Source organism: Vombatus ursinus, unplaced genomic scaffold (genome assembly GCF_900497805.2).
Source record: "Vombatus ursinus unplaced genomic scaffold, bare-nosed wombat genome assembly UNPS02010219.1, whole genome shotgun sequence".
Lineage (NCBI taxonomy): Eukaryota > Metazoa > Chordata > Mammalia > Diprotodontia > Vombatidae > Vombatus > Vombatus ursinus.
The window spans coordinates 9,073,050-9,099,511 of NW_020949997.1; the positions used below are offsets into that span (position 1 = coordinate 9,073,050).

The 26,462-nt window shown below is 35.1% G+C and overlaps 1 protein-coding gene across 2 annotated transcripts in view; it reads left to right on the forward strand.

Moving 5' to 3' along the window:
- ZC3H6 (zinc finger CCCH-type containing 6) overlaps positions 1-26,462 on the forward strand; it is a 75,039-nt gene that overhangs the window by 32,026 nt on the left and 16,551 nt on the right. For both annotated transcript variants that reach the window (XM_027853895.1, XM_027853896.1), the window contains exons 4-9: positions 9,110-9,362; positions 10,420-10,553; positions 17,719-17,835; positions 18,260-18,371; positions 19,493-19,602; positions 25,682-25,935. In XM_027853895.1, coding sequence (XP_027709696.1) covers positions 9,110-9,362; positions 10,420-10,553; positions 17,719-17,835; positions 18,260-18,371; positions 19,493-19,602; positions 25,682-25,935 — 980 coding nt within the window. The remainder of the gene's footprint in view (positions 1-9,109; positions 9,363-10,419; positions 10,554-17,718; positions 17,836-18,259; positions 18,372-19,492; positions 19,603-25,681; positions 25,936-26,462) is intronic.

The following is a 26,462-nucleotide window of genomic DNA, read 5'->3' on the forward strand; positions in this document are numbered from 1 at the left end:
TCATAGTTTTAAGAGTAGTAATCTTAAAAGAAACAAAGTTGTTTTTGATCTATACTTTTTCTCTGACTTAATTATGTAGTAGAAATTAAACTGAATCTCAAGCAAAGTCTGTACCATTCATTTTTACCTCAGAAGCAATGATAGTGCTGTTTTCTTCCTTTTTTCATTCTAGAAGTACACTTGACCTACTGTAGTTCTAATGTTCTTTTTGTCATCTTTTACATTAAACAGAATCCTGTCTACTTGTCTTGGGGTATTTATAGAAAGTAAATATGTATATGTACCATTTTCAGAGCCTATATTACAATGTCACATAAAAAAAAAAACACCCAGCATAACTCTAACAAAACACTGACTCCCCAATTAATTCTTTTTTTGAATAAGTTTTTGTTAATATTTTCTGTTCCTTACATCATCATAATATCCTATGTATCCCTCCCTCTTCCAGAGAGCCATCTCACATGAAAAATAGTATTTTGGAGAAAGAAAAAAGTTACTCAATTGGTTCATAAATTGAAAAAGCCTCCAAACATATGCAATCCACCTGTGTATCCCCCATCTCCATGAAGGGTTAGTTTGGAAGTGTCTTCTCATATCTCTTCATCTACTTGATTTTTATAATTTTGTCATATTCATTTTTTATTTTTTGGTATGGTTTTGTTCTATTTATAATATAGTTACTGTATATGCTGTGTTCTTAGTTCTGTTTACTTCACTCTGCATCAGTTCATGTAGATCTTTCCATGCTTCTATGTTTTCATCACACTCATTATTTCTTACAGCACAGTAATATTCCATTAATTCATGTATTACAATTTGTTTAGCCCTTCCCCAATTGATGGACATCTACGTTGTTTCCAATTTTTAGCTAGCACAAAAGGTGCTATCAATATTTTGGAGTATATAGAGGTTTTTTCCTTATCAATGGCTTCCTTGGGCTATAAGTTGAGTAATGGATTCCCTGGTTCAAAGGGCATGGACATTTTAGTCATTTTATTTGCTTAATTCCAAAATGCTTTCCATCAACAATGTATTGACGTGCCTATTTTTCGGTAGCCCCTCCACCATTGACTATTGATAATTTTTTTATTTTTGTTAATTTGCAAGGTATGAGGTGAAACCTCAGGGTTGTTTTGCTAAGCATTTCTTTTGTTATTAAGGATTTGGAGCATTTTGTTCATATAATTATGAATACTTTGCAGTTCTTTTGAGAATTATTTATTCATATCCTTTGAGTGTTTGTCTATTGGGGAAGAGCTATTAGTCATATTTATTTGCCTTTTTCTTTATTCATTATATATGTTTGCTACCAAATCCTTATCAGAGAAATTTGATGCAAAGATTTTTTTCCCCATCTAGCTATTTCAATTTTGATTCTAGATGCAATAATGTTGTCTGTACAGAAACTTTTTGAAGTTCCCTTTTCTGATGTAAAGACAGTATTTTTAGTTCCTTCAGTTACTTTATTCTTTTTTTTTAAATGGCCCTTTTCCCACTGGCTCTCTTCCCCTCACCACTGATTCCTTCTTCTTATTTGATATCTACCCCCGTCATCTCTTCATCTTCAATCATTCTTATTATTTAGTTTTTAAATTTTTTATTTTTGTACCCCTTCCCAGGAAGGATTTCTCTCACTTTCTTCATCCATCTTCTATTTCTGTTTACACTAGCCCCTCATTCTCTAATTCATGACTCCTATAATTATCTGGTCTCATTCTTTTTCTTCTATTCTTCATGTGATCCAAATTTCCAAATTATCCAGTCTAGGCTTTCCCTTCTGGACTTTGGAGAACTTGCCCCAGCATTCCCCTTTTCCATTTTTCCTCATTTCTAGAACAGTACCAGTTATTACAGGTGTCAGAGAGGAAGAGCCCATCCTCCTACCTGATTATTCAATCTACCATTGATCTATATAATGCTATCTTGTTAACATTTTTTTCTGCATTTGCTTAGAAATCTCCCTGTGTCCATGTTCTCCCACTCTTCCAGGTGCCAAGAGTTCCAATTACCTCCTTCCTGGGACAAATAGACTTTTCAAGCACCAGCCCCCCAGGCCTCATCCAATGTGAGGTCCTCATCTCCCTTCACCAACCATCTCTCTTCACTCATAGGAGCATTCATCAGTGGAACTCCCTCCCACCTCCAAAATTAGACCTTCTTCCACCCCTCACCCACCTTTTTCAGTCTTGTCTTCCTCTTCCTCACTCACTGCCCTGTAGATTCTTCTCTTTCTGAGACCATGAGGTTACCTTCCCCTCATTGTTAGCCCTTGATTTGACCCCAGAGCATCATTCATTCCTCTCTATCCCCCTACTCCCCTCCCCACCTTTCATGCACCTTCCCATGGTGTAATGTAGTCCCACAAAAGAAGCATTCATCTGCAGTTAGGGTATAGGTAAGTTCTATCCTTAATGGTCCCTGTCTGCCTCTTTACTTTTACCTCTACCAGATTTTCACCTTCATCCTGGTTTTTGCGTGCACATTTAGAAAGAAGACTCTTACTGGTCTTTGTTGTTACTCTGTCACTGTTAACTTTCCTTGCCTGCTGTATTTATTCACTTCTGCATTTCTCTTGTTTAGGGTGTTTGACACTTCTTATTTTCTTCCTAAAAATGTTTCAAACTCTTCTTTATTATTGGACATTTAACTTTATCCTGAAGTTTAAGCTCAGATTTTCAGGATAGGTCACTGTGGGCTGCATTGTGGGTTCCATTGCTCTTGAGAATACATTATTCCATTCCCTCCTTCTTTTTCATGTGCAATAGTCTTACATTATTTGAATGTCCTTTTTTCTTGTATTTAGAGTTCTTTCTCCTGATGGCATGTAGAACTTGATGTTTCTGACTTGGGTTGCTAAATTTAATAATTATGCATCTTGGAGTTTGACACCTTGGGTTTTTTTCTGGAGGTGGTTTGTGAATTGTATTGGAATTTTCTTTTCTTTTTTTCTTTTTTTCTTTCTTTCTTTTTTTTTTTTTTTTTTTTTTTGCTTTTTGGTGAGTAATGCCCAGGGTCACACAGCTAGTAAGTGTCAAGTGTTTGAGGCTGGTTTTGAACTCAGGTCCTCCTGACTCCAAGGCCAGAGCTCTGTCCACGGCACCACCTCACTGCCCCAGGAATTTTATTTTCTATGTTTAGGAGTTCTGGGCGTTTTCTTCTATTGTTTTCTTCATTAAAGTATTAAAGTTTTTTGTCCTGTCATATTCTGCTGGGAGAGCTAGGAACCTTAAGTTGTCTTTGAGATCAATATTCTTTGTTTTGTATTGTGAGCATATTTTCTTTTAATATTCTTGGTTTTTGCTTCTCTTCTTCTGAGTTGTCCTTTACTTCTGTGTATTTGCATTCCCAATCTATTGTTCTCTCTTTTGTTTCTTTGTTGAGGCTTACTATATTTTTGCTGTGAAGGACATACATTCTGCACTCATAATTCTCATTTCTCTTTGAAGAAGAGAATAGCATCTTGTGGTTCCATGTTCTCCTCAAATTCCGTAGGGTTCTGTCATCAAATGTTGGATAATTTTCCTTTGTCAGTATTTTTTCATAGATACTTGAACTTGTTTACTAGATCTGAAGGTCATATTTCTTTTTGTTGTTACTGTTTTTCCTATTGATTTAGCTGTTTATGTTCAAGGTCTTTAAGATTTCTTCTTCCTGAAATGTTATTTTAAACTTTTTCTTGTATTTTCCTTATTACTCACTTCCTGACCTTCCCCTCTAACTGTGGTTTCCTTCAGGACTAGATCTCAGAAGTTTCTTAGCTTCTTTCCATGTTGAGCAGTTCACAGCTTGCTAGTCTATGTCTCTGCCTCACCTGACTTTTGGATGGTCAGAACTGGCTCCAGCTAGGGGCTGTGTGTTTCTCCCTCAGATGTGATGGAATGCTGCACAATCCCCCGCGTGCACGCGCGCGCACACACACACACACACATGTGGTGTCCTATCCTGGTGACCTGTTCCATTCCCTCTGTGCCTCAGTTTTCTGGCACCAGCAATTCAGAACCTTTTTCCCCTGACACCTGCAGTTCAAAACTTTGCAGCATTGATGCTTCTGGGTTGCAGCCCCTGGCAGGCTTTTGCTCCTATCCTGAAGGATTGTGGCCAGGCTGGCTGTCAAATCCCAAACAAACCTCTTCAGCCTGGAGCTAGAGTCTCCATGGCACTGGAAAGAGGAGAGAAGGAGTGGGTTTTGATGTAAGCCTATGTCACATTCTTGGATCTACTAGTGAAGCATTGCTGCTTCTAGGGTTAGAGGTCAGAGAGGGGTATGGAGTGAGCTCAGGATTAATGAGCATCAGTTCCTAGGTTTTCAGGTTATTAGGTTTGTTTCTACATTCTAGGGGCCTTGTAAGAGAAGGAGACAGAATATCGTTATATTAAAACTCACTTTTATATTATACTTTAAGGTTTGTAAAAGACTTTACATATACTAACTCATTTATTCATAACAGCTCCATGAGGCAGATAGTACCTAGTTTATAGATGAGGGAATTAAAACTCAGTGGTTAATGATTTGTCCAGGAACACACAACTAGGCATGTTGGAGCCACACCCAGGTATTTCTTGACAGGGCAGCTAGACCCAAATGGGGTCACAAAAAGTTGGACACAACCGAAAATGATTGAACAACAACAACAGATTTCTTGGCTACAGGTCTAGCATTTTTTCCCACCATACCACAGTGTAATCATCTGCATATGTGAGAGAGCTGCTAAGAAGATTGTTTGTATTGGGAGACTAGGAGATCTGGAAAAGCTAGAAGGTTAGTATTAGGTTTGTAAATGGAGAGAAGGTAAGATGTGAATTTTGGGGTCAGGCTATTGCATAGATAGGAAGGAAGCCTTCAAATGGATAGTTAATTGATAGTAACATATACTTATGATGGACAACTAAGTGACAAAAATGTATAAATTTAGTAATATAGTAAATCTTTAAATTCATAAAGCAATAAGATATATCATTAAACATTACTAGAAAGACTTTTTTTCTCATGGAAATTTAGATATTTTTAACATATAGATCTTCAAATAGACCCAAGTAGTAGGTTATTGTTGATCCCTATCAAGCATTTTCATTAGAGGTGAAACCACATAAATTCATGACTCAATTTCTTTTTTTTTTCTGCATAGATTATCTTGTTTGATCCTCACAACAACCCCTGTGAGTTAACCCACTATTATCACCATTTTACAGGAATATTTAGTAAACTGAGGCCAAGAGCAGTTTAGTGACTTGCCTAGGGTTCATACAACTAGTAAGTATCAGAGGTTAGATTTGAACCCAGATCATCTCTAATACCTTACTATATATGTGTAACATATATATGGTAAATCTCTTCAGTTCTCTGGGCCCTAGCTTTCCTTTTAAAAAAAATATTAATTGTATTTTTATTCAGTTAAAAATCTGCCCCCTTTCCCTCTCACCTTTATCTCTGCATTAAAAAGGGAAGAAAAAACAAAAACCTTGTAACAAATATGTATAATCAAGCAAAATAAATTCCCATATTGGGAAAATATTTCTCAATCTGTATCCTCAGTCTATCACTTCTCTGTCAGGAGATGGGTAGCATGTTTCATCACGAGTCCTTTAGACTCAACCTTGGTCATTTGTGATGATTAGAATTCTAAAGTTTTTCAGTGTTTTTCTTTATAATGTTATTTTATATATTATTCTCCTATTCTGCTCACTTTACTCAGCATCAGTCAGTTCATACAAGGCTTCCTAGGTTTCTCTGAAACCTTCCCCTTCTTTATATCTTAGAACACAATAGTATTCCATCATACTGACATACCGTGATTTGTTCGACCAGTCCTCACTTGATGAGCATTCCCTTAGTTTCTAGTTCTTTGCCATGCCTTCCCTCCCTCCCCCACAAAAAGAGTTGTTGTAAATATTTTTGTACATATGAGTTGGGGCAGCTAGGTGGCACAATGGATAGAGCGCTGGGCCTTTAGTTAACAAGGCTCATCTTCCTAAGTTCACATCTGACCTCAGACACTCTCTAGCTGTGTGACTCTGGGCAAGTCACTCAACTCTGCTTGCCTCAGTTTCCTCATCTCTAAAATGACCTGGAGAAGGAAATGTGGCTAACTACTCTAATTTCTTAGCCAGGAAAACCCCAAATGCGATCATGAAGAGTCCTTTTTCTAGTCTCTTTGGAATGTAAACCTAGTATTGATTTTCTCTGAGCCATGACCCCATTTCTTAAAGTATCACTGAATCTTAGAGTTGGAAAGGACCTCTGAGAGCATATGGTTCAACTTTTGTCTGAACAGGAATCTACTCAACAATGTAACCGACAAATTGATCAAAAGATCTTCAACCTTCGATTAAAGACTTCCAGTGACATTCCTCCAACATACACTACTCCTTCCTGAGGCAGTCCATTTTAATTTTTTAATAACTCTAATTCTAAGGAAATTTCTCTTTACATCAAACCTAAATCTGTTTCTTTGCGACTTCCATTCATTGCTCTCTGTCATTTGGGCCAAGCAAAATAGATTTAATCCATTTTCCACGTAATAGTTCTTCAAATACTTGAACAGTTGTTATATTCCCTCCATTTTCCAAGTTGTCTCTTCTATAAGAGAAATGTACTCATTTCTTTCACGTGATTGTCATTTGGTATGATCATTACGCCTTCCCCAATCTTCATTGCTCTCTTCTGAATACTTTGTGACTTATCAGTCTCTCAGTTATCAGTCTTTTCCCTAAATACAGTGCCCAGAACTGAACACAATATAGCTGGAAATAATTTCTTTAAACCGAGTCACTTTCCCTCTCAACGTACCTAAAATGATAGGAAAATTTTTGGCTGTCATATTGTACTGTTGACTCATATTGAGCATGCAGCCCACCAAAACATTCAGGTCTTTTTCAGAAAAACTGTTCTCTAGCCACGTGTCTTCTACCTTGTCAATGTACATGGGAGGTTGATTTTTTAAATGTAAGTGTACTTTATATTTATTACTATTAAATTTCAGCTTATTAGATTTTTCCCAACATTCTCATCTGTAGTCTTTTGGCTATCTGCGTATTGGATATGCACTGTCTATCTTTATTCCAGTGATTGAAAAAATTGTTGATTATCATAGAGCCCTGAAGCTATCCACTAGCGACTTCTTTTGAAATTGATACCAAACCTTTAATATCTACTCCTTAGGTTCAGCCATTCAACAAGTTTTGTGTCTTCCTAACTAAACAGTTGTTGACCCTACAGTTTTTCAATTTTCTGTAAGAATAGCTTTAGGGACTTTGTTGGATTGTTTGCTAAACTCTACGTAAACAATCTATAGCATTCCCTTGGCCTGTTAGCCTCATAACACAAGCAGAATAGGAAATGAAATTAGTTTGACATGTCTGTTCTTGATTTTTTTTCCTCCTTTTTTAACATACATGAAAAGATTTCTACTCTTTATATGCTATGCAGAAAAACTATCCCTGTAAATACTATTTTAAAGCAAAGCCATATACATTTGATTTGGTGTATATGTGCTCATAACAATACTTTATTGATACAGCTTTATCAGAAATGTGAAACATTGTCTTCAATCATGGTTGTAATTTTTTAAAATAAATTTTAGTTTTTTTAATGAATTTTGTTAAATTTAGTGTCATTCATGTTTTTTAGCATACTCTAAGGCAGTATTTTACCAAAATAAAATGTAGAGATAGTCCCACATCTCTAATATTCCTTTCTTTTCTAAAATTTTGTGATTCTATAATTCTTAACAGTGTCTGGTACATAGTAAGTGCTTAATAAGTGCCTATTGCTTGCTTGATTGATTGATTAATTTTAAAATGAGCCACTGACAGTTCCTTCAAGCAATATTTATTTGAAATTGTTTTTTATCTTTATGAAAAATGAGATTGGGGCCTGCTAGGTGGCACAGTGGACCTGGAGCCAGCAAGACTTGAATTCAAATCCAGGTTGTGACACTTCCTAGCTATATAACCCAGGGCAAGTCACTTAACCTCTGTTTGCCTCAGTTTCCTCAGGTATAAAATGGGGATAATAATAGCACCTACTTCCCAGGATTGTTGTGAAGATCAAATGAGAGAATGTTTGTAACACACTTAGCACAGTGCCTGTCACATACTAAGCACCATGTAAATGTCAGCTATTATTATTACATATTTCACTGACTTTAGTCATTGAGACTTGATCCTATTAGTGTTAAACTTTGAAGCCTAACATATCAACTTTTCCCGAGCTAATAGACTAACACTTAGTTCAGAAACAATAAAATTAGCATTGAATATTTTAAATAACCTTAAATCTTAAAAAAATTTTAAATAATCTTAAAAATATTTTAAATAATCTTCAGATATTTTAAATAATCTTATAATAGTCTGGTGTTCAGTGGACCACCAGAAAGGGCTGTTCATTCCTAGAAAGTTATAATTTACTGGTTGCAAAAGATTAACTTCTTCTAGTAGGCTCAAATACATATATTTTATTTTTGTAAATAAAATAGTTAATCCATTTGTAGAATATAATCTCTTTGAACATAACATTTGTGAATTTCTATAAATAAGAGACTTTTCACATATTTTGTTCTTGTACTACTCTATTCTTTTCTCATTTTGAAAATGCTCATTGTCTTATCTCAAAGAAGGAATATGGTCCTGTCAATTTTAAGTATCCCTGTTTATACTGTGCAAATGATCAAAGATGAAAAATAGATGCTACAGTATGAGCAATCATATATTTTAATGGTCAGAGACTAGGGTTTTTTTTTAACCTGTGGGATATTATTTGGTAAAGTGAGAGTTGGTACTCGATGATCTCTAAAGTCTGAATAAGGATTATTTCATTTATTCTATTTCTATTCCCAGTATCTAGCACAGTACTGGCACATAGTAGATGCTTAATTGTTGATGATTAATTTGATTAGTGTGTGTATTCGCTTCCATAATGACTTCATAAGGAATACAGTTTAGTAATTTGAAATTACTTTTGGGTAGTATAATTGATAAGCAAAAATAAACAGGACTAGTTAGTACTTATCACCACCCCCCATCCTCATTGGAAAGGGGAAACAAATTATTAGGCTGTGCTATATTTAATTGAAAATTAAAGCTGAAAATTTTTATTGTCCTTTTCATATAGCATGGACATTTATCAGGAAACTACATGATCTCACAGAAAAGTCAGCACAATAAAAAATCAAAAAATAAAGATTATGACGAATATAGTAACTATAGCGATGACAACTTCGATAACTACAATCAGGAAACAGAAGAAGATTTTGCTGATCAGCTTAAACAGTACAGACAAGCTAAAGAAACCTCAAACCCTGCTTTAGGATCACCATTTCATAAGGAATCAGGGAAAAAACAGGGGATGAAAGGAGTTCAGCCAGGTAAGTATAAAATCGAAACAAAATCTGTCAGAAATACTTTTCTATAATAGAATTAAGGAGGCAGGTCTTAGGACCTAATCCAAATATGGACTACGAGGACAAAGATATAATGAGACAGTAGTTTTGAGTTTTTTTCCAATTAGGAAATGGCCTAATATAGTTTTTTTAATATAGATAATTAAACTTAATGCTACTAGCCTACCTTTTTCCTTACTATATATTAATAAATTAATCTATGCACATCATTTCTGAATAAGAGAATTATCTTTCTTTTTATGTGAATATATTCTTGTTCATTTATTGAACACAAAGTGAGTATCTAATATGAGATTTTGGACCATTAACCCTTGAATGATAGTAGAAAGAGTTTTGTGGTCTGAATCTTAATTTCATTGGTATAAGAAACTCATGGTAAGGAAACTCTCCATACTTATGTAGATTTACAACTATTCTGAAGCTTACAGTCTTAGAGAGCCATCTGTAAGTAAGAGCTAGCCTTAACTGATAAGTCAAACTTCCCTTGCCTCAATCTTACAGAATTATTCCTCTTCCTTTGTTTTGCTCTATTCTCTCTTAGCTCTTCCTTGAAAGATCTGCTGCTGTTTAACAATATCAAATGAATTTAAAGATTAATTTCTATAAATAGCTTTTTTTAATTAGAAAAAATGAGGAAGAACTGATTTGCTACTTAAAATTTTTCACTATCCACTTTTTTCATGTAACAATAATATGTTCCTAAAAAGTTCTGTGTTAATCTGATTCTTGTAAATACTATTTTAGTGAACTACAGAACTTAAGGTTTCAGGAGAATAGTGTAGTTAATCTTATGTAAAGAAAATTATTTTGTATCATTAATTACCACCCTCTAATGTAACTGTTCTGTAAATGTGTTTTGTTCATCAGCTTTTCTTGAAGCAAAACACTCTTGTATTGTTTTTGTATGTGCAGCAATATAAAAAAGTGGAGAATGCATTATAAATCACAGATTATTTTGAAGATTCTGCTACAAACGTGTACTGTTTTTCTATTGCACTTGAAATATACCTTTTTTTTTTAGTTGAGCAGAGGAGTAAAAGTTTTAGTGTTTGTCGTGGACGTGGTATGCCGAAGAAACTCAAGCGCAAAGAGCGTGGCAGAGGGAGAGGCAGTAAAGGACCTAATGCTTTTTCTGGAACAGATGGCTTTCAAGAGGTAATAAAAATACACATGTAAAAAAGAGGAGATGCTGAGTTCTTTCTAAAAATTCTTCTTAATACAGAGATGTATTAACATTTTAAGCCACACAGCAACATAAAAGACCATGAATAAAATAAAAAGGAAATTATATTTTATTTTAGTTTTGTTTTCATCAGATAAAATATTGAGACTTCTAAATTGAAGGTAACATATCACTTCAAAATAAGTAGAACTGAGAGACAATATGGCATGGTAGATGGAGGCCTGACCTTGAAAACAAAAATACCTGGGTTTAGGTCCTACCCCTGACACATACTGGCTGTGGGATCCTGGCAAATCATTTAATCTTTCAGTGCTCTAGGCAGCTTTGTAAAGAATATAAATCGCAGAGGACTTGCATTGGTATAGGAAAATTCCTCACAAAGGAGTTCCCTATATCAGTGAAGCCACAAGTCAAGTCTTTACTCCTAATATTTGAAATCAAAACTATAAAACCATTTTACCTTGGTTTTTCTTCTCTTCTCAAATAAGATGATTGGGAAAGACATACTAAGGCCTATGTAACAGCAGAACTTTTGGGATGGAAATTTGAGAAAGTATGGATCCTGTTAGCATCATAATATAAGCTTAAAGTCTGAAAGTGTAGAAACAAGTCTTTCCAGCCACCTCTTAGTTATATGGTCCCTTAAATCACTTTTTTTTCCATTAAAATAGCCCAGCCAACATTTAATAGTGCTGCCAACATTTAATGTTATTATTTTAAACTATTTTCAAACCAATGGTATAGCAGTAAGATAATAGTTTAAAGTTTTTTATTTGGCATTTCTCAGATTAGGTAATATTTCAGAATAATTTTTAACATTCTGCATTTATCTCAAAACTTTTCATATTATTTTCCAGTTACCCATTAGGAAATGTATATTACTTTGGTGTATTTGTTTCAGCTCCTTATAAATTCTGTATGTTAGAATTTTATCCACGATATTCACCATTTTATTCACTTTATTTACTTCACTATATCCACTATTTTTTTCTACAGTCTTTTTCTTTTTATAACATATTTTTACATTTTTCTTTTGAACAGTGAAAAGAATGGCCAAGTATTCTAAGGTATAAGACTCAAGGTTTCCATTCCTAAAATAACTGTTCTGGTTATGTGAAGGCATGGGTTAAAATTCTACTTCTGACAGAATCTTTTAGTCACTGGAACAATTTAAAGAGTGCTGGATTTGGAGTTAAAAGACTTGCATTCGAATTTGTTCTGCCATTTACTTCCTCCACGTCCATGGCCATGTTAGTTAAACTCTCTGGGTCTCAGTTTCCTCTTTTGTAAAATGAAGAGTTTAAACTAAATGACCACTAAGTTCTTTTCCAGCTCTAAATCTTCAATCCTATAAATCACTGCAGGAGTATAGAACTAAGACCTATATTTTGGTCTAAATATATAAGTAGCTTCATACCATAGACATTAATTAGAAAATTTCATTTTCTTTGTACCCAGAGCCAGAGAGACTAATCTGGATTCTTTTGAGGTTCCTAAGTGAAAAAAAATTTTTTTAGATAGAGGGAGTGAGTGATCGCATTAGATTTGTTCTAAAAACCATTAGTATAAAATTTAGAAGGTTACTACTATTGGTTTTTTGTTGTTGTTTTGGCAGTAAATGTGTGCCTTTGTCATAGTGTCCATCTCTTAGTAAATCAAGGAACTAAATACAACTTTAAAGCTAAAGCAAAATTTGATCAAAAAGCAAATAATTATTGAGCCCTTACTATCAACTGTAACAACAAATTTATTCATGTTTACATTCTTGTTATAAATTGAACCAGAAGACATAACAAAAACCAAGTAAATGGAAATGACTACCCTTGTAAAGGCAAATAAAGAAGTTGGAAGAGTTGGTTAATAATGTGCTCAAAGTAATAAAAAACATGATTTTTTGGAATACTTGCTTATCCCATTGATCACTTCTTATGAGAGTATAAACAAACACCTCTTAAGGTAATTTAAGGTAATTACAGTGTTATGTACCAATGTCCATTGTAGAAGATCAAGTAAAAAATTATATGTGAAATTTGACAAGCTCCTCCAAACCAAGTCACTTTTATTAATACTAGGTAATTTCAAGGCATAAATGTACACATGGAATTACAACAGAAGCTTTGTTGGAAAATAGCATTCTGGATCGAAGAGTATTAGAGGTCAAAGGATTGTAGCCTATCAAAAAGCTTTACACTTCTAATCATCAGTACTTTAACTGGGCACTGGATATATGGACTACCAAGTGACAGAATAACAAAAGAAATTAACCAGATCTTGAGATAAGAAGCAACTGGTTGTAAATGTAACCATCATTTCAGAATATCTTCACTCAAACTATCTTCTAGTTAGAGCCAACTCTAAAAAGCCAAATTAGAAGAAAATTTAAACATGGGAAGGTACTATGTGTAACAGCAGCTCCAATTCAACCTCTTTATGTAAGTAACAGACTGAAAAATGGAAAGGGGAAAAAACGTAAAGACATTGTTTCTACTTAGCATTTTCTGAAGAAGTTCACATGATGTGAAGCATGTAACAGTTGCTACGAGGAGAGAGCCAAAAAAAGCTAAAAAGTACCTCAGCCCACAAAAACACTTTATCTTTTTGCTCAGTAGAGAGATATGGTAATAAAGGGCATATACTTCATCCCCCAACTCAGATGGTCACCAACAGTCTTTTAATTGACACATCTAATGGCCTCTTCACAATCTTAATCTTACTTGTTCTTTCTGCAGCATTTAACGCTGTTCACTACCCTTTAATCTTGGATGCTGTCTCCTCTCATGGTCTTCATGACACTGATCTCTCTTGGTTCTCTCCTTATCTGTCTGATAACTTCTTAAGCTCTTCTATTGTATCATCATCCATATAAACACCTCTAGTGTCCCCTCTGTCCTTGGCTCTTTCCTTGGCCCTCTTTTCTTCTCTCTACACTCTTACTGGGTGGTATCATCAGCTCACATAGGTTTAGTTATCATTTCTATGAAGATGATGCCTTGATCTTTATACCCAGTGCTTCCTTCTCCTAAACTCTAGTTCTACATTGCTAACTGTGTATTGAATATTTTTAACTCAGTGTCCTGAAGGCATATCAAATTCAACATATCCAAAACTGATTACTCCCCTGTTCCTGAACCCATGTCTCTTCCTAACTTCCTTGTTACTGTCATAGACACTACCATCTAGTCACCCAAGCTAGTAACTTTGGGGTCATTCTCAACTCCTTACTCTAACTCCCTACTCTCCCCTTATTCAGTCAATTGCCAAATCTTCAATCACTCAAAAATATTTATTAAGCTCTTAATATGGATCTTTTCTATCTCCACAACATCTCCCCCACATTTGTCCCCTTCTCTACACCTGCATAGTCATTACCCTGGTTCAGGCCCTTATTACCTCTTGCCTGTATTATTACAATAGCCTTCTCTTCCATCTCTGTATCTCAAGTCTCACTCCAACCCATCCTCCACACAGTTGGTAAAATTTTCCTAAAACATGTCACTCAGTCATTAAACATGTATTAAGCAGCGACTGTGTACCAAGCACTATGATAAATGCTGAAGTTATTAAAAAAAAAAAAGACAGTCTCTCCTCAAGGAGCACACAATCTAATAAGAAAAGAAAACACACAAAAGGAAACTAAAAAGGGGATTCCCTTTAGGAGTATAGGGAGGAAGAAGGTACCCAGCATGGGATGGCCTGGTGGGGTCCTGTCCAAGAAATGAAAGCTGGTGGGAAATGAATAGATGACTGGCCTGGGAGATCTCTTGAAATGGAGGTTTTGGGAGGAGTTCTTTGCTTTGCCCTCCAGCCTTCTAGGCTAATCAAATGGGCAGACGGTACTGATGAGGTGTGAGCAGTCCTTGCAAGATCATGTTTCCTGCAGGTGAGGTTTCTGGCAGGGCATGATCATGATGGAGTCTGGTTCAAAAGAGCATAGATGGTAGGAAATGAAGAGTTGGCTAGCCTGGGAACCTTCCTTAAATGAAGGCTTTGGAAGGATTTCCTTGCTCTGCCATCCAACCTTCTAATCAGAAGGTACTGATGAGGTCTGAGTACAAAAATTGATGCAGTCTTACAGGGTGATGAGTTTCCTCATGATGAGTTCTGGCTGTGTTATGTCTAGGATCAAATATAAACTCTCATTTGCCATTTAATGCTTTTCACAAGCTGATCCCAGCATTCTTTTACATTATTCCCCTCCATGCTTTCTACAGCCAGCTATGCTAGCCTGTTACCTGACCTCACTGATAGTACTTCATCCCCTGTCTCTGTGCCTTTTCCCTGACTGTCCTTTATGCCTGAAATATATATTCTCCCTCCTCACCTCTACCTGTTAGAATCCCTAGTTTTCCCTCAACATTCTGCTCACCTAGCCCTATTCTGCAGGATACCTTTCTTTATCCTCCCAATCACTAGTGTTTCCTCTCTAAGATTACTTTATATCTGTTTGTATGTGTTTTACATATTTGCATATACATGTCTCCTCGGTAGAATGTAAGCTCCTTGAGAGCAAGGACTCTTTCATTTTGTCTTTATATCCCCAGTACTTAGCAAAGTGCCTAGCATGTAATAGATACTCGATAAATGTTTATTGAATGATTAAATAGTCTGATTTTCACAACTCTACAGGGATGAATAGAAGATTATAAACAGTACTGCTTGTAAAAAAAAAAACAAAAAAACAGACACATGCAAAAAGTTGTTGAGAAAAAGAGCCCAAAGAGAACTTGATATGAAATCCAGCTAAGCTAAATTATCCTGAGATCATTTGTAGATGAAATCAGGAAGACAACAAATAGACAGGTAATTGAAGATATCTGCCACCATGTTTGTAGTAATCTAGTCTCACCAACAACAGTGAAACTACCGTATTTGAATTCTACCACTTCATTATCTCATGTATGTACCATTTGAGGAAATAGCAATGGCATTTGAAAAGATGAAGTTGGGAAGAGAAGATGGACCAGACTAAGCACAATGACCAAGAAAATATTCATTCTGGAGGCAACAAAATTTTAAAGACACTCATGGATCAATTCTCAAGATGACTCAAAGAAGAGAAGATTCCAAAAGGGAAAAGATTATAAACTTTAAAAATGTCAACTTAGAAGACATCAGTAACTAATGAGCTACATACCTGCTTTCTCATCTCTATAAGACGAGAGTGGTCTTTGCAGGCATTGAGTATCCTTGATGAAAACATAAAAAGGAAATGGACAGGTTTGAAAGGCAATATTTTATAGCAGAAAGTCAACTGACTGAGAGGTGTAGAAAATAGATATGCCATTGTGTTTTGGGGGTTGAAGATAACATTTGACAAGAATACAACAAGGACTTTCCTCAGCAAGGTGCTTCTTGCGTATACATCTGAACTATGTAAGACTTCATGGTAGACATAACTTGGGAAATAACTTTGTTCAGGGATCATTTAAACATTTTATATCAATCAGTAAACATTTAATAAGTGCCTATTATGTGCCAGACATGCAAAATATATTAAATATGGACATCTATATATATGTATGTGTGTGTGTGTTTTCCCCATGTCATGGATGATGTACTATATGGATTCATCTCATTAATAGCTCAGTTATTAAAACATTAAGACTTAAATAGTACTTTCCTTACAACAATTGTGAAAAATATTTAGGTATTATAACTTTTATAGATGAGGAAACTGAGTTTCAGTGATGTGAGGTAACTTGCTCATGATAACATAAACAACTAATAAGTGTCAGAGCTGTGGTCATATCTTCCATCTTCAATTCTGACATACTATATCATATGGTTTCTCTTACAAAAATTTTTGCTCCTGTTCACAGATAGCATCCTGCTAATTGCATTAATCCCTGAAATGCTGCAAAGCCCTTCCCAGTGAAATCCACCATAATGTAGTTAGCCTAGCCTTCCATATTGAAGAAGTATATAAACACTTTATCAAATATGCATATGTGTGTATGTATGCATAGTTGTATAGATACGATATGTGCTATGATTGCATAATGAGCTGAGAAAAGGAATAAAAGTGGTAAATTGAACTGGATTCAATTTGGAAATGGTTTAATCCTTTCTGTCTCAAGTTGCTCAGTGCCTATAAGTCCATCTCGTTAACAACAGTATTCTCTGAACAGTGCTATATTACTGTAGGGCATGAAGCAACAGGATCTCAGAACTAAAATTTCTACAACTCAAATAACTATAGAAATATAGATAATGAGTATTACTTGGCTTTGAAGTATATTAATGATGATGTGCTCAAGAAATAATAATAGCATTTATATAGCGCTTTAAGGTTTGCAGAGTGCTTTACAAATTTTCTTTCATTTGATTCTCACTACAACCCTTTGAGGCAGGTGCTATTCTATCCTCATTTTACTGATGTGGAAACTAAATTAGAGGTTAATGGAAGGTAGGAGCTATCATTTTGCTTATTTTATAGATGAGAAAACTGAAGCAGACAGGTTAAATCACTTGATCAGTCTCACAGCTAATAAGTATCTGAGGCTGATAATAAGTATCAAATAAGTATTTGAACTCAAGTTTACATGACTCCATGTCCAGCTTTCTATCCACTGTGTCACCTACCTGCCTCTAGTAGTTCTAGTAGTTCTAGTAGGTCAAGTCAGTCAATAAGCATTTATTAAGGATTTACTAAGTGTCAGGTATTGTGTGAAGTACAAAGTGCACCGTTCAGTATTTTTCTGAAAAGAGTAAAAGAGTAAGAAAAAGGAATTACAGTGGTTGAATAGATCCTTTATGGAGGATTCCAAGAAAAACATGAACAAAAATCAAATAGAATGAGAAGATATGGAGTAGTTTCATAATGCGTTGGTGGAGAAAGTACCAATACTGATAAAATCACCAACCCATCAAATTATGAAAGTAAAGTTCTTTATATTAACTTTATTAAAAATAAGTAAATTACAAGAGACTTCTTTCTCTCTCATTCAGTAAGTGTACAGTCATAATTTCTTATGCTGATGATTTTGGTTTCACAATTCATACAAAGTAAAGAACTATTCTAAATATTGAACTTTTGCTACTTTCTTGGACCATGTAGATATAAATATTTTTTAAAATAAAATTTTAATAACTGTCAACATATCATTTGTAGTTTCAAATGGAATTTTTTTATTATAGGATGGTAAACCTGTGAAAAAATGGGTGAATATGAGTCAAGAGTTCATAAACCAGCATACAGTGGAACATAAAGGAAAACAAATTTGTAAATATTTTCTTGAGGGAAGATGTATTAAGGTAAATATTTAATTTAAAAGTACTTACATTTGTTTAAATTTCTACATAATTATTAAATTTTTAAAGTATCATTTTTTGCCAGTCTATACTCTTTCAATTTATTTTAAGAAATGTTCTCTATTAAGGAGTTTTTAGTAGCTACTATTTTATTGTTGCAATAAAACTAACTGACCTTTCACAATGCTAAACCTTATATGAAAATGCTGTGTGCTGATGTTCATATGTATAGTTTGTAAAAATTAGCAGTAAGGCAGTTTATGAAATTTAGCTTTATGAATTGGCTGCCACCTATTCTTTTTGAGGTTTTAATCAACTTTTTGCACTATTAGTAACTCTGGTTATTGGAATGTTATTGAGATTTTACTGTAATGTCATAATTAAGGTACTCAGTTTTCAAAATTATTTTTCTTTCTCTTGCCTGCAGGGAGACCAATGTAAATTTGATCATGATGCAGAATTGGAGAAAAAGAAGGAAATCTGCAAGTTTTATATACAGGGATATTGCACCAAAGGAGAGAATTGCATTTATATGCATAATATCCTTTGCTGAAAAGAGAAAACTAAAAGATTAAGGATGGAGTCAGGGTGGGGGAAGGGAGGGCCATAGAGAGCAACAGTCTTTTTAAAAAAATAGCTAACAATGGTTTGATTCTAGTTTGGGAAGGTTATACTATATAAACCCAATTTAGTTAGCCTTTCTGTTTAATTGAGTATTTTGAATTTCATAATTATCATTGATTAGAGAAAAGGAGTTCTTTCAGAGAAAAATCTAATTAAAACTTCAACTCTGAATCTGATCCAATGAATCCTTTCTATTTAGCATGGTCAAGGTAATGTTTTGGTGGAAGCTTTGTGTTTATACCAGGAAAAGTTGGCCTAATTTTTGTTGTATAATTTTAAATATAACATATTGAACCCCTTTAGTTTTTCCATAAATTATAGGGATTTATTGAAAGCTTACTTTCCACTTTAAGAAAGCTTTATGTTATTACAGAAAATAGCACTTTTGCTTCTAACCTGTGTTAAATTTAAAAAGGTATTTTTCTAGTCATACCAAAATAAAATGGATATTAGGAAAAAACTACTAGAATCATATTTTGTAAGTTTTTTTAATTACTCAGTTATTGGGAAAGTTACTTCATGAAATACTATATTCATAAATATTGCATTTTTATATATAAGTAGATAGTTATAAATCATGGTATAGCCAACAAAAGCTCACAAAAATGTGGTTTCTAACACTTTATTTTAGAAGTATATAAATATCTAAAATTTACTTTAAATATTTCATCTAGATAAAAATGTATATTTAGTTGTCTTTTCTAAAAATACTTGAACTGAGGAAGGTTTAAGATATAAGTTCAGATTCTGTTTTTACTACTTAATTATCTATGTGACCTTGGCCAAATCAGTTAACTTCTCATTCTCAGACTCCTTCTATATTAAACAATGAAATAATACTTCCTTCCCTACCAATCTGGTTGTTGTGAGAATCAAATAAGAAAAAAAATACATAAATATTTCAAAACAGTACCCAGATAGATATGTGGCATTATAATTTCTGAAAAATCAGTGCATAGGAGTAAGAAGTTTTCTTCAGTCAGTGAAATAGTCTTAAAATACTTTAACTTGATCTCTTCCTTAATACTATTTTTACATGAATTTCCTTGCAAATTTTATCACACGGGAGCAAAATGTTACCAAGGAGATAAGTGTAAATTTTCCCACGCTCCTCTCACTAAAGAAACAAAAGAACTTCTGGACAAAGTAAGTAGTATATACACACTGTAATTCCTGGTATGTTCCCATAGATTGATTTGATTGAAATTCTTACTTTTTAAGTTACATTTTTTTTATGAAGAAAATGATTTATTGGTCAAACAAACACTTGTTAAGAAGCTGCTACATTCTGTACAGAGAAATTAACAAATGTTGGCAACACAAAAGGATAGTTTTAATTATGGGGAAAAAAATTTTGGCTAAGATTGTAATTGGTGTATTTCATTTATCTCATTAAAATGAATTCACCTATCTATACTTTTTGCTTATCCAGTTCACATTATCTACTAATAAGTTGATCCTTATTCCTGCAGAATATCTTTTTGTTCTTCCTTGATTCACTCTCTATTATAAACCCAGCAGTATCCATTCTGACCTTCTTAAAATATTCCCACTAATCCCACTCCCCTCATCCCCAGCAGACTGCCTCCTGTTTGTGGGGCTTCCTCAAACCTTTCTATAGCTTCACCTGTCCTTTTCTTCAGTTCTGAGAAAGAAGCAGCCCTCCTCCTTGCCAGGATCATCTTCTATAGCTTGTGCCTTTAATCCTATCCCTTCTCATAATCTTTGGGAGCTTAGCCATAGATCATTTCCTCCTTTTTCATCTTCAGTATCTTCTTATCTACTAACTCCTTCCTTGTTTCCTGAAACATGCCACAGTATCTCTTATCTTTAAAAAAAACTTTCATTTTACCCTACCATCCCCTCAAGGCTATTATCTTAAATTCTTTTCCCTTTCACTGCCATATTCTTTTATGTTCTCTCAGTGATTTCTTAGTTGTCAAATCCACAGCCTTTTCTCAATTCTCTTTCTCAGCCTCTCTGCAGCCTTTGACACTCAATCACTCTCTCCTCCTTGATATTCTTTTCACCTTAGGTTTTCACGGCACCACTTTTGCCTGGTTCTTTTTTTACCTATCTGATCCCTCCCTCTCAGTCTCTTTTGCTGAATCCTCATTTAGCTCACACCCTCTAACCATAGGTGTTCCACAAGGCTCAGTCCTGGGCCCTCTTCTTTTGTCCCTCTATACCACTTCACTTGATGATCTCATCAGCTTCCATGTCTTTAATTACCCTGTCTAAGTTGATGATTCTCAAATCTACCTATTCTGCCCCAACCTCTCGGCTGACTTCCAATCTCATATCTCCAACTGTTTCTCAGACATCTCAAACTGGATGTTCAGTAAACATGTTAAGCTGAACATGTCCAAAACCGAACTCATTATCTTTCTCCCTAAATCCTTCCTCCTCCTACCTTCTCTATTACTGTAGGCCCTTAGGCCTACAGTATCTCTCTCTCTATCACTATTCTATCACTATCTGTCACCCCTCATATCCAAGCTATTTCTTTTTTTTTTTTTTTTTAGGCAGTTGGGGTTAAGTGACTTGCCCAGGGTCACACAGCTAGTACATGTCAAGTGTTTGGTCTGAGGCCGGATTTGAACTCAGGTCCTCCTGACTTCAGGGCTGGTGCTCTATCCACTGCGCCATCTAGCTGCCCCCCAAGCTATTTCCAAAGCCTGCCAATTTAACCTTTGCAGCATCTCTCAAATATGCCCCTTTCTCTCTTCTGACTTTGCCACCACTCCAGTACAGAGCCTCATCATCTTATGCCTAGACTATTACAATACCTGCTGGTGTCTGCCTGCTCCAAGTCTCTCACCACTCCAGTTCACTCTCCTATTCAGCCACCAAAGTGATTTTCCTAAAAACACAGGTCTGACCATGTCATCTCTCTCCTCAGTAAATTCCAGTGGCTCCTTTATTGCCTCCAGAATCAAGTACAAAGTCCTCTTCTTGGCATTCAAAGCCCTTTGTAACCTAGCCCCATCCTACCTTTCCTGCATTTTACACCCTACTCCTCGCCAGGTACTGTTCGATCTCGTGACTCTGGCCTCCTGGCTATTCTACCAACAAGATAACTCTATCTCTCAGCTCTGGGCATTTTCTCTGGTTGTGTCCCATGTCTGAAATGCCCTTCCTTCTTATCTCTGCCTACTGTCTTCCCTGGCCTCCTTTAAGTCCCAGCTAAAATCCTGTCTTCTACAGGGACTTTCCCAACCCCCTTTTAATTCTAGTGCCTTTTCTCTGTTAATAATTTCCTATTTATCCTTTATATAGCTTGCCTTGCATATATTTGTTTGCTCCTCCATTGGATTGTGAGGTCCCTCATTGGATTGAGGGCAGAGACTATTTTTTGTCTCTTTTTGTGTCCCCAGTGCTTAGCACAGTACCTGCCACATAGTAGGTGTTTAATAAATGTCTATTGATTGATTAATGGATATTCATGGGAAAAGACTATACATACTGCCTCCACATTCTTACCATCCACTCACTTCTCAGCCTTTTGCAATCTGGTTTCTGATTCTACTACTTTATGGAAATTCCTCCCTGCAAGATCTAATGGGCTTTTCTGGTTTTCACACCCCCAACCTCTGCCAGTTTTGGATAGTTAAACATCACTTTTTCCAAAATCCTTTTTCCTCCCTTAGCTTCATAACATTGATCCCTTCCTACCTCTCTGACCATCCATTCCTTTTCATTCTCCTTTTTTTTTCAATCATTATCCATCTCTAAGTGTATATAACCCCCCAAACTGTCCTGTATTCCTTTCCTTCCATGTGCCGTCTTGCTTAATGATTTCACCTACTCCCATAGGTTATCATCTTTACCCAAATGATTTTCAGATTTCTATGTCCAACTCCAGTCTCTTTCATGAATTCCAAACCTTTATCATAGGACATTTTCTCTTGGATTTCCCTTTGACATTTCAAACTCAACATTTCTAAAACAGAACTTATCTTCATCCCTATAAATCCACGCCACCTTCCAATTATTTCTTTTGAAGGTCAAAACCTCCTGGTCATCTAGTTTCATTCTGACAGAGTTATTCTAGATTCTTCCCTCTTCCTCAACTCCCCATGTTCAGTCAGTTATCATATCCTATTTATTTTACTACCACAACTCTCACATCAGTTAATTCATTGTAATTCAACTCTAATTATTTGGCACAGATATCTCCTTCTCTTCATTCACGTGGCTATAATTCTTATTTAGGCCCTTATCACATCATGCCCTATCACGTCGTTCCTGTTTTAAAGCCTTCTAATTGGTCTTCCTGACTTCAGTCTCTAATTCATCATCCACAGAATTGCCAAAATAATTTTTCTGAGGCACAGGTTTGACCATGTCATCAACCCCTATTCAAAATATCTCCAGTGACTTCTGACTGCCTTTAGGATAAAATAACAAATTCCTCATCTTAGATTTTTAAGGCTCTCTATAATCTGACTCCAACCTCCCTTTATATTCTTAGTTTATATCACTCTCTTTCATGTATATTCCAGTCAAACTAGACTGCCATTTCTCTGAACTTGACCTTCTCTTTTCTCCCTTTGTACTTTTGCATAGGTTGTTCTCATGCCTGAAATGTACACCGTCCTTATCTCTGACTTCAGAAACATTAAATTCCTTTAATGATTAAGCTAATTAAGCACAGTTTAGGTCTCTCTTCTCTATGAAATATTTTCTCATCCTCTAGTTGTGTTATTTCATTTATTAAATAATTTTGTATTTATTTATGTACATGTCATATTCCCCCAGTAGAATGTAAGTTCCATAAGATCAAGGACTCTCTTTTTTGTCATTATATTCCCGGAATGCCTTGCACAGAGTAGGTATTTAATGAATATTTGTTCAATTAAATTGAATTGAATTTGGACCAAATTGGAATGAGTTTATTATGCTTTCATTGTAGTTTGACAAAAACTCTAAATTGTTCTAAGAAAATTTTTATAAATTAAAATTGTTTCCCTTCCCCAGGAAAATTCTTTAAGAGAGGAAGAAACTATTGGAAATTTCCAGTTCTCCACTGAATTTCATAATTTTGAACAGATTGTATATCTTGAGATATGATGTGTCATTATAGTCATCAACCCTCTGGTGCTTTCAAAATTAATTTTTCATTCTGGATACATGATTTCAAGAATTACCATCATTATTACTGGTTTTGTGACAATGAACCTTAATTTCTTATCTGCAAAATGAAAGTAATAAAATATCCATTACTGTTTCATTGGTTAAGGGGAAATTTATATAAGTGTGCGTTATTACCGTCATCATGGCTCAATGTTCCATTGGATTATGCATCTGTTAGGCAGTTAATGAAAAAGACCTAATATTTTTAGGTAATTAGATGTCTAAAGGTCTAAGTAATGTCATGCTTCTGGAATTTAAAAGCAAATTGAAATAGACAGGAATTATTCAATAAATATTTGACATATCAATTCTGTCAATATGTGTTAAGTCCCTACTATAAACAAGATAGTGTGCTAGGTCCCGGGCATATATTGATAAATATGGCATAAGCCTTGCTCTCAAATTGCTTATAATCCAATGGTATAAAAAAGCAAGTACATTTATTTGTATAAACGTAATACCATGGTAAACTGCGTAAATGCAAAGTCCATGCAAAATACTATAAGAAATTTGAGGAGGGAACAGGTTAGGTTAGGGAGGTCAGCAAAATCTTCAAGGAGCAGGTAGGATCTAAGCTCCATCTTGAAGGAAGGGGAGGACTTTAAAAGATCATGGTAGAGAGTATAATACAAAGCCATGGAGATGAGAGAGGGAAGAATAAGAATAGAGGAGGGCAGAGTAATCCTGGTTGGTTGGCATGTAAAAGATATAAAGGTTGGCAATATGAGGTAAGACTGGATAGGTAGTTTTGAACCAGATTGTGGAGGGCATTAGATTCTAATATCAGGAGTTTATACATTATAAATTAGACAGTAGGGAGGCACTGAAAGTTTTTAATAGAGTATAGAGATGCATTAAAATTAGACAGCAATGTGGAGGATGGATTTCAGAAATGATATAATGGAGGCAGGAAGATAGTTAAGAGACTATTGCAGTAGTATAAAAAAGAAATAAGCACTCTACAAGGTGGTTGTTGTGGGAGTAGAAATGAAGGGCCAGTTACAAGAGAAATTGAAGAAGTAGTTTTGGTAAGATTTGCAGTTGTTTCAGTGTGTGGGATGGAGGAGAAGAAAGAGCCAAAGATAATTCTAAGATTATGAGATTGGGAAAATGAAAGCTTCATTGCCAGAAATAGAAGAACTAGAGGGAGGACCACGTTTAGGGAGAAAGATAATGAGTTGTGTTTTAGACATATTATTCTAAGTGTAAATAGGACAGAGAGATAGAAGTATATGGCAGGCAATTAAAAATTTGGTTTCGAGGGGCAGCTGGGGGCTCAGTGGATAAAGCTCCAGCCTTGGAGTCAGGAGGACCTGAGTTCAAATATGGCCTCAGACACTTGACACTTACTAGCTGTGTGACCTTGGGCAAGTCACTTAACTCCAGTTGCCTCACACACACACACCCCCCCAAAAAAAGAATAGAATAAAAATATGGTTTTGGCTCTCTGGGGAGAATTTGAAAAGTGAAAATGCAGATTTGGAAGTCATCTGCATGACCGTGATCATTAAATCCACAAGAGATAATGATAGAGAGCAAAGAGGACCAAAGACAGTAAGTACCTTAAGGAAGACCCATTGTTGTAAGGAGTGAGAGGAGGATGAGGATCCAGCAAAAGAGGCAAAAAAGTATTGGTTAAGAATGCAAATTAACCATGAAACTGCAGCATCAAAGAAGCCAACAGAAGGGAAGGTTATCAAGATGATGGCATGGTCTATAGAGTTATATGATGCTGAGTTCAAAAAAGATAACAGATAAAAAAATGGTAGGGAATTTAGTGACCTTGAGAGAGTTAACTAGAGTAGTAGAGATTGAAAGTAGATTGCAAAGGATTGAGTCAGTGGTAGAGACAGCATGTAAAGTCTTCTTTACAGGAGTTTGATAGAAAAGAAAGAGATGATAGCTTGAGGGGAAATAGTAGGAAATTAAGAAAAGTTTTTTGTTTTTGTTTAAGAAAATGTGTGATAATATATTTAGTATGAATAATACAACATTAGGAATTGTTCAGAGGTCAGATGATGCCTGCTTCAGGAATTTGTTTTCATATTAGATTCAGTTGCACAAAAATGATGATGTAATTTTCTTTTAGGTCCTGAATACTGAAGAGGAACCACAAAATGAAGATGAAAGAGAGTTAGAAGAACTCAGAAGGCGTGGTATTGCTCCTCTTCCTAAACCACCTCCAGGAGTTGGCCTTTTGCCAACCCCACCAGAGCATTTTTCATTTTCGGAATCGGAAGATAATTTTCAAGGAGATCTTTCTGATGAATTTAAGAAAATTCCATCTCTGTTTGAAATAGTCGTAAAACCTACCGTGGATTTAGCACACAAAATTGGGAAGAAGTAAGTCAGAATTCCTATCATAGCAAAATACTGTACTTTCAAACAAAAGTCTGAATCTTATGTAAAATGAAACCATTTTCTGTGCTTTCCACATGATCCTATACCTAATAGTTCACTAAACTTAACAGATGTTAAGTTGTTAATTACTAGTTTTATTTTTTTCATTGTAATGAATAATTTTGTCCTTTTGATTTCAGCCTTGATTTTGTTTCGTCTAGTCTTCCCTATACTATTTCTCCCATGATTTTTATGGAGAAGTGCTATCTTGGAAGATACCAGACAGTTTAACATGAAGGTGAAAGCTCTTTTTCATGAGATTGCAAATGTGCCTTTCCAAGATCTGGCAATATGAAGGGTGACTAATGATACTATCTTATACTTTTTCTCCAACTTTCCCCACTTCAAGGCAGTATCTAACAGTGTAGTAACTTCCCAAAATCTGAATTGTTTCTGGAACCATTATTTACACTTCTCCAGTATGGTACCAGTAAAGTGTTTGTGGCTGCCCTTAGAAGTTGTGCTGCTAA